Here is a 9390-nt window from a genome sequence, read left to right on the forward strand (position 1 = left end):
GTGTTGCGATGATAACAGAAGGTTGAAAACTGTGTGTTTCAGTGAAGTAGATTATGCAAAATTTGTTTGTGTGTTGCAGAGGTATAAGTAAGAAACTTATTGTGTATTGTTTGAATTGTTATTCACAGATAGTTAGATCACTATTATAGGGGAAATGCTGCCCGATTTTGTCTAGAATTATACATTAAATTATTATATTTGAATTGTGTTGCGCACCAAATTTTTGGATGCTCGGTGGAATGCTTATTTAGTTTTGTTTGTTTAATTTTTCATAAACATATGAAAAGATATGGATAGAAAAAATTTCAACATTTTTCTGACCAATCTACCAAAACCTCCCAAGATTTCAATTAATATAAAAATTGTGCAACCGAGATTAAGTAACAATTATTTTGAAAAACTATTCTTGAATTTTACTAATAGTTTGTTATTGGTGTTTTGTTTTAAAATTATTATATAATGGTTTTTTTTATTGATGTAGTAGCACGGAGGAATACTGGAAAAGGCAGGATGCAGTTCAAGTTATGGCTCAAATTTAGTAGAACTTCTACTATTAATAATTATTTTTCAGTCTTGAAAAATGACAATCCCTCATTTTTTTTCTTCAACAAGTAAGGTCTAACCTTTTTATTTTGAAATGATTTAATCATTTATGGGATTACATAAATTGTAGATATTTTTATTTTGTTTTCTTGAAAGAATGTATAATATAAAGTATTTTTGCGTTATTGTGCCAAACATCATTGTCTCCTAAAATTTCTTTTGATTCTATTGGTGTTGTAGCTAATTTGGGATAGACTTGGACTTGGAGGGGAAGTTAACGTGGGGAGCTAGAGCAGGTAGCAAAGAAATAAGCAGAATTTGTTCTATTAGGCACATCTCTGAAATTTTTCCAAAAGTTTTCAGTGAAATAACCAACCATCTCTCCCTCTTATTTCGTTTTCAAACCCTCTTTTTCTCATTTTTTTTATATTAATGTTGTTGTTTTTTGTTTCTTTTCAAAGGTAAATGAAACTTTTTCAAAGCTTCTATTTTGTGTTGTGTATATATTCCGACTAAGAAAAGAAAAGAAAGCATGATCCATTGTTACTTACACCAATGGTTATGATGTTTGTACTTTAATGTTAATTGCATCTATAATGTTGCTTTTGTAGTGTCTAGAGATTTGAACTGGATTTAAGAAATATGGGAAGCCAATCTTTTTAAAACAAATTACGTGCGCACAAACTGTTTGTTAAAAGTCCTATTAGCAATTAGCTTTTACTTCCCATGGAGAATAATGGTAAACTTTGTAGTTGTACACATTTTACTTTGTTTGGCATACTTTTTCGAAATAAGCTATTTTTTTATTAATTTTTCTTCATTGAATTAAGAGGTTCATCATATTTTGCTTAGATATATGTGACTACATGTGGTCTTTTGAGATATACTAATTCTCTCAAGCTTCTTTATGGTGGACCTCGTTGCAAATTCAATCACTTGTCTTAAGTTACATATCTCATATTCCAATATATAGCATTTGTTTTAATTTGTTATTATTTTACTATACCATATGGCTTATTTTGAGGTTTTGAATTTTTGTGTCTATTGGTTTCAGCAGGATTCCAAGGTTGTAACTTGGTGGTTGGTTTGATGGACTTGTGATTTTTGAACTTTTCCTCACAGAGGTATTTAATTTTGTGTGTAGGAGACATTGAGTTGATGAGGCATATCATTTCTAAAGATGTGTGTGGATGATCTACACTACTTGAATTTTTCTTTATTTTATTTTATATATAGTGTGGTGACTTGCCTCTTTGTGAATATTTTTGGATCTTATCTGAGTTTTCTCAACAGGTTTAGATGAGTCTATTGAAAGTTATAGTATATTATATGAATATTAAATTTATTATGTCATTTACATTGCATCAATTTATATATTTAATGGAATTATAAATCAATATTATTTACCATGGCTTTATTGTGTGTTCTTCTATTTATGTTTTGGTTCTTCTCTTGAAATTAGTAATGTTTGTTAAAAATATGTGAGAAATTGTGTGATTTTGCATCAATAATTATTTCATCCAAGACTTAATATCATTATATCATTTTGTTTTGCTTTTCAAAAAATATTATATCACTTTGGTTTGTTCTCTTAAAGCAATTTATCCTATATCCATGATTATCTAGATTTTTGCTATATTCATGTTGATGAGCAAATCATGCTCTGTATCTTTATTCATGCAATGACTTTGAAGGAAAGATTTTGATGCTCATAAATTAAAAGTTCATGTGATTTCACCTTTCCTAAGATATTGAATGTATAAATATATATATATATATATATATATATACATACACGTGAGCCATTGTAAATAGTGATGAATATCTCCTCTAGTTTATAAACAATAATAAAGAAGATCCATACAAGCGTTTAGGTTCTATATATAATATAGGGATAGATGACATATGGACATTTAGTTTTGAGATAACTAGTTAACTTTGAGACAATCAATTAGTTAAGTTGAGACAACCCATTACAGTTTATGTTTTCTTGAATGAGTAACAAGCTTAATGTACTAAACAATATTTGTGACTTAGTCTTGAGGAAGGATCTTATGGCAATGTAAGTAACATCTCATTCAATGGAAGTCTTAAAGGCAGTGCTAATATAACAATAAAACTTTTTCTATAAGCCCTGCTAATTTAAAATTGTATTTGTCCTCTGTTTTTGCTAGTCTACTTAGTTTTGTTTCCTCAACCAAAATATATGAGTTTTTTTGGGTAACTGAGTTGCTTTGCAGCAAAAAATATTTGTTTTGTTTCCTCTCTCTCTATATATTCTATATATGTATAAATCTGTTATTGTAAATTTTTATTGTGATATTAGATGAGGCTTGAGGATGCTGAGAGGAGCATGGACTAGATCAAGCTGCAGCTAGCTTTGGGCTTTAGTCGAAATTTTCTGCAGGTTCCACTTCTATAGTTCTCCGAGATGGTACCACTTGATCTTATTGTTGCTGATTTCTTTCTTATTTCTTGTAATCGCTATAAAATTTCAAATGCTTTGGTTCTTAATGTATGAATTATATAATGTTTTAGAAGCAAAATAAATTTTGTTTTATGGTTATACTTTATATATACCGAGGTCTAGAAATTTTGATTCATGAATATGGTTCATATTAACATACTACCATGTGTTTTTTTTTTTTTTTTATGAAATGCTGCTCTAGTTAATATAACTATTAGATTTAATATCTTACTAGAATTTTTCATCTATCTACACAGGTTTCATGACAGGGTTGCAAGCAAAATGATTCCTGATAAATGTAGAATGATGTTTACTAGCATCATAAACACATAAATCTAAGGAGGTCATTCATGTTTTTGCTACTGAGCAAACCAAGAATGAAGAATTAACTAATTATTAGCCATTTCTTCAATAGTAGGGTGCAACTTTTTATGTAAACATTTTTTGATGCATAATAAAGTGCTACTGGATAATCTAGAGTTGGACCTTTCAAAACAATGTATCCATTTATTCTTGGTGTTGTGAAAGGGGAGGCAGTTGTGAGCAATAGACATAGAGTTGATTTGTTCATAGAAGAATTATCCAGAGACTTTTTGGATTCCAGGTACCATTTTCTTAAAACTTGGGTATCTCTTGCTTTTCCATTGCATGGTCTGGTTAGTTTTCAAATTTTCTAGTTTTGTCTCAACAGAATACAATATGGGTATTTCTATTTGGTTCTCAGGAAATTTTTTATTTTTAATTCTTTCTAATACTAAACTCTAGTGTTGTAATATTTGGTTTTGTTTAGGAGAAGAAGGAAAATGATAAATTTAATGAGAATTTGAGCATAAATGAAAATAGAGAATCAGAAGAAGAAGATGAAGAAGTAGAGGAGCTTAATAATAATAATAATTTATTTGCTGGTAGTTACTGGTTTTGCCATTGTTTATTGTTCAATATATGCAGTTAAAAGGTATAATAAGCTTAATTTTGAAAATTGTCTCAATAATTTTTTTAGGAAGGAGCATAATAATTTATCTACAAAATTATTATGCTAATATAGTGTCCTCGTGCATTTTTAGAGAAACATCTGGAGAAAGGGTAACCGAAAGGCAGAGCAGCCCCTAAAGGTATGCTACTTCTAATCAGCAGGTGCATATTCTTCAACTTTGCTTAGTTTTGCTGATTTTAATGTGCTAGAAATTTTGGCTTAACCTATTTTTCTGTTTCTGCTCAATCCATGGTATTCTTTTTTTTTCTTTTTCAATACTTTATGACTTATTGTTCTCTTTCTACATATGAGTTCTCCAAAATTTATGAGCTTCATACCATTTAAATTCATATTATAATGTTGATGGGATATACACTAACGTGGATGAGCCATAAGCTGAGGGTTTATTGGGTGGTAGATGAAGCGCTCTAGTGCAGTGGAGCTATGCTTCAGGATTGGCTTTTATTTCTCTCATCACTGATCCTAGGCATACTGATTGAAATTGAAGTTCACACCTTGGTGACCTTGACTTGTAATCAATTTGGCTTCTTTCCTGAGATACCAACAGTTACATGTGGGCCATTGATTTTTTGCAGTGTTTCTTAGGTAAACTTGAGAGGTGCTTTATAAATCCAAAAAACAGAGGATTTGTTTTTAAAAAATATTCTTATAACTATTTTAAAGTACTATTTTTAGCGCTACTCACTGTTTTTTTTTTTATGATAACTAGCTATCAGCTTCAATGCTACAACTGTTGTCAGTGTTCAGAAACTTTTGATCGCAAGATCTCTTCAAAGGTACATATATGTGTGTACATAAACATCGTTAATTTTTTTTTATTATGCACTTTGGCATTGTTTGGGGTACAAGTGACTCAAATGAACCCCTTGTAACCAGTTAATGTTGGTAAAGACTTGCTTTTTAAAGTTTGATTATGTCTTTGCATTTTCATCTTAAAAACTATTCAGATTTGCTTCTTAGAACATGATGATACATTTGTGGTAATAATCTCATTATGTTCTTTTTCTTAGTAAATTCTTTTCTCTTCAAATTCTATAAATGAATTATAGACTTGTACATAATTTGATTTTGATCAAAATTATGCTCAATCAGTTTGATCAAATGCTTACATGGAAATTATGAGTAAGTCCTTCTTTTTTATCATTATGGCTCTTCATATATCTTTCCAGTTATGAAAGTGGTAATTAATTTTATATTTATTTATTTGTCTAATATTATCTTTATTATTTATATTTTTGAAATAAATTTGAGAGTGATCTGATTTTTTTAGAAAACCACAGATATGTGATATTTGGAAGGTCTCTAAGTTGCGTCAAATTTTTTTGGGGTTTGTTTAGATCTTAGGACATGGGTTTTTTATTTTCATGGAGCTTGGTTGTTTAACAATGGAGGTTGGGCTCACTTGGCCTAGTCCAAGGACCTTGGACTTCTAATTTTCATGGAGCTTGGTTGTTTCTATATATGGAGTTGGGGTTTACTTGGTATAGTCTAAGGACTTGGAAAAGTTGCATGAGGCTGATAGTTTGGACAATCACATTACATTTCAGGTAAACACACCCAATTTTTGTTATAGAATTTTGAGCTGTTTTTTCTTTTCTTTTTTTGGTAAATGTCATGTAATATTTTTTCTATATTAATGTTTTTTTTGTTTCTTGTCAAATGTACATGATTCTCTTTCTCTTAGGTATGATTTTCCTTAATTTTCACAAGAAAGCATTATTTTTCTTTATATATATGTAATTTAATTTTTTCTTATTCATATATGGATTTGGGAAATATTATGATTGAGCTTTTTCTTCTTTTCTTTTTTAAATATAATCAATGAAATTGTTGTTCTGAGTCAGTTCTAAGTTTTAACATGATCTTTGTCAACCTCTAAAATTTATTGAGCACTGATTCTATTTTTCTATATTAATGTTTTTTTTTGTTTCTTTTCAAATGTACATGATTCTCTTTCTCTTAGGTTTGATTTTCCTTAATTTTCACAAGAAAGCATTATTTTTCTTTATATATATGTAATTTAATTTTTTCTTATTCATATATGGATTTGGGAAATATTATGATTGAGCTTTTTCTTTTTTTCTTTTTTAAATATAATCAATGAAATTGTTGTTCTGAATCAGTTCTAAGTTTTAACATGATCTTTGTCAACCTCTAAAATTTATTGAGCACTGATTCTATTTTTCTATATTAATGTTTTTTTTTGTTTCTTTTCAAATGTACATGATTCTCTTTCTCTTAGGTATGATTTTCCTTAATTTTCATAAGAAAGCATTGTTTTTCTTTATATATATGTAATTTAATTTTTTCTTATTCATATATGGATTTGGGAAATATTATGATTGAGCTTTTTCTTTTTTTCTTTTTTAAATATAATCAATGAAATTGTTGTTCTGAATCAGTTCTAAGTTTTAACATGATCTTTGTCAACCTCTGAAATTTATTGAGCACTGCGTCATACACAAAATTTTAAAGGGATTCATTATTTTGAGTTTTTATTTTCAGTTCGACCTGATTTGGTAGTGAGTGAAGATGGGTTTTTCTATATGCCTTCTGCTATCGGCCCCCTTCCGAGTCCAAGCATTTGTATTGAAAGGTTACAACTCTCACGCCTTATGGGTGTTTATCATTTACTCTATTTCTTATATCAAATATGCTAATCTTTTTATACACACTGATTTTTTTTTATAGAGTCATTGGGTTCTGCAGCAATACCTGTTAGAAACTCTCCATCCACTACCATTGCAAGAAGATCTCCATCCTAAATGAGACTGGGAAATTTATGCAAGGTTATACCGTATAATTTTGTAATTTATATGGACTGCAGTAGTATGGAGTAATATGAATTAGTTTCAAAAATCTTCTATGTTTTATTTTTGTTGTTTGTATGCTTATATATGATCTCATGATTTGGGTGAGTTTCTTGATTTCACTTGAATAATTTTCCTTATACACATGACAGTTTGTGGAATAAGTCTTTTTTTTTCTTTGTTTACAATTAAATGATTAACTAAGCATTCAAATCTTTTTGTCTGTGTGTTAATCCTCAATATAGTATCAAGTGTTTGTGACTGTGTTCCTTTGACTTCTTTGCTCCACATTGACTTGTGGGTGTGCTTTTCTTATATTCTTCTTGTGACTGTTATAAATGGGAATATAATTTGATCATGATTATTACCTGTATCTTAGTTGGACACTTTGATTATGATTTTGATCATGAATTAAATTAAAAGATTAAGATGCTTATGTTCAGCAAAATACTTGCAAGAAATATGATTAGTACTAGTACATAATGAAAAAAGTTGGTAGCATTTGAGGGATTAAACTATAGCAATGAGAAAAAAATATATGGGATAATATAGCCTCATCATTCATCAACCTTCTGCAGAAACACAGCATAATGAAAATTTCATCTGTTTGCCATAAAAATATTGCTAGACAATTTTATTGTGATAGTCTTGTCTCCATGACGTTTAATAAAAAGATCCAATTATTATGAGACATGTCTAGAATCCATTCTTTTTTGTTTTTCCTCTTCTTTTTTATATAATTTTTTTGGCTGCTCCTTCTCATGATTAATTCAGTATTGATTATATTTTTTAGCTCATTACAAGTGTTGAATCACAAATATTCAACACTTGCATATATTTAGATAAAGTTTAGTTCATTCATTCTCTATTCTCTTTGATGAATGTGATGCTATTTGGAGAGACCAGTGATAAGGAACACAACATAATGAAAATTTCATTTGTTTGCCATAATGGAGTTGTATTGTATTGTATGTATTTGGTTTCGATTCATGTTAGGGTGATTGGTGCAGGATAATTGGCCTTCTATGATGTTTGCAATGGCAGGAGGGATGGTACTTAGCCTTGGAAATCTCTCAACTCAGTATGCTTGGGCTTTTGTTGGCTTATCAGTCATAGAAGTGATCACTGCAAGCATAACAGTTGTTATAGGTCCTTTCTTTCATTCTCTCTCTCCCTCTGACCATTTCTAAATGTTGATGTTTGTCTGTGTTGCTCTTATAGATACTGAATTTTTTGCTTCTGTTGCGATCTTTAATGGTGACAGGAACAACCTCGAATTACTTTTTAGACAATAGAATTAATAGAGCCGAGATCCTTTTCCCTGGCGTTGGCTGCTTCTTGGTTACAGTTTTCCTTGCTTCTACTGTCTACTCATCTAATGCAACTGATAATAAAGAAAAGCTTGAAGGTTTTTCATCTAAAGAGGGGTATGTTTCATTCATTAAATGTTAAGGTTATCAAAGAATTATCTTGTTTTTATTCATTTTTAAAAATAAAATCATTGAGCTTGTTGAGTGATACAATTTTTACTTAATTGTTTTGTTTGATGGTGCACTTAAGGATAATGAGAATGAGCATAAAACTAGCTGTACCACTACAGATGGCACTGTAAAAGACAATAATTTTTAGTATGGAAAATCAATTAACATTCTCACATTTAGATGAAAAGTGATAATCTTGTGTTGCAAAAATACTACACACTAATATTTGGACGTTCATCACCTGACATTCAAATCCAAACATATCAGATTCTCTATCACATTTAATAATTATAACTCTTGCTACAGGTGTTTGGGAAAAACACTCTCATTGGACTGTCCATATGTTTCTTTGCTGGTGTTTGCTTTTCTCTATTCTCACCAGCATTCAACTTGGCAACAAATGATCAATGGCATACATTGAAAGATGGGGTTCCTCACTTGGTTGTCTACACTGCATTCTTTTACTTCTCAGTATCTTGTTTTGTCCTTGCTATAATCCTCACATCACATTCCTTTACTACCCTGTGCTGGACTTTACCAAAATCATCATTCAAGGCTTATATGTTGAATATTTAAGACTACTTGAATACTTTAAGAACATTTTGTTGTTGAAGACAGTGTTGAATGTTTTAAACTAATTTGTGGATTGTTAATATAATGTTGAATGTTTTTACTATTTGTTATTTGAAAATCAAGTTCATTTAATGATGCTAGTATATATTAGAAAGCTAATTTTAATTATATATAAAAAATATATATATAATAGAATAAATTAGTGTTATATAAATGAATATATAATGAGAATTTAAACTTATCTAAATATTATAATAATACGAAAAATGTGTTATAATATCTATTACAATAACACTTTTTATAAGTAAAGAATTTTGTTATGCAAACTTCATTATATAACACAAATAATGTGTTATACTAAAGTGTAGTATAACACAAATTTATAAGTATTGAAATGTGTTATATAATCGACTATAAATAATATAATTAAACACTTATCTATTTATTAAAATAACACAGAAAGTGTGTTATCGTTGACAGTATAATAACACATCTGTATAACAATGATAAAGTGTTATGTAA

The 9390-nt window shown here is 29.2% G+C and overlaps 1 protein-coding gene across 16 annotated transcripts; it reads left to right on the top strand.

The window, feature by feature from the left end:
- Positions 1-409: 409 nt before the first annotated feature.
- Positions 410-8971, top strand: LOC133831121 (ureide permease 3-like). 16 transcript variants are annotated; one of them, XM_062261299.1, is made up of 15 exons: positions 422-611; positions 784-839; positions 1598-1667; positions 2870-2977; positions 3268-3429; positions 3548-3614; positions 3801-3965; positions 4075-4589; positions 4714-4780; positions 5342-5551; positions 6510-6600; positions 6696-6793; positions 7825-7963; positions 8079-8241; positions 8602-8971. In XM_062261299.1, exons 12-15 carry the CDS (start codon positions 6770-6772, stop codon positions 8714-8716), a joined length of 441 nt encoding a protein of 146 aa, XP_062117283.1. In that variant the 5' UTR covers positions 422-611; positions 784-839; positions 1598-1667; positions 2870-2977; positions 3268-3429; positions 3548-3614; positions 3801-3965; positions 4075-4589; positions 4714-4780; positions 5342-5551; positions 6510-6600; positions 6696-6769; the 3' UTR covers positions 8717-8971. The 16 variants fall into 16 exon arrangements, 15 of the variants coding, with proteins under 15 accessions (XP_062117283.1, XP_062117276.1, XP_062117281.1 ...); XM_062261292.1 differs by having other exon boundaries at positions 3268-3614; XM_062261297.1 differs by lacking the exon at positions 3801-3965 and having other exon boundaries at positions 3268-3614; positions 4075-4144; positions 4380-4589.
- The last annotated feature ends 419 nt before the right edge of the window (positions 8972-9390 follow it).

Source organism: Humulus lupulus, chromosome 4, assembly GCF_963169125.1.
Source record: "Humulus lupulus chromosome 4, drHumLupu1.1, whole genome shotgun sequence".
In the NCBI taxonomy this organism is placed as follows: domain Eukaryota; kingdom Viridiplantae; phylum Streptophyta; class Magnoliopsida; order Rosales; family Cannabaceae; genus Humulus; species Humulus lupulus.

Bases quoted from the DNA above. Each gene is read 5' to 3' on its own strand.
- LOC133831121 (XM_062261288.1), top strand. From the start codon at position 6,770: ATGAGACTGGGAAATTTATGCAAG. The intron at 7,964-8,078 runs GTCCTTTCTTTC...TAATGGTGACAG, and splicing joins AAGCATAACAGTTGTTATAG to GAACAACCTCGAATTACTTT. The intron at 8,242-8,601 runs GTATGTTTCATT...CTCTTGCTACAG, and splicing joins GGTTTTTCATCTAAAGAGGG to GTGTTTGGGAAAAACACTCT.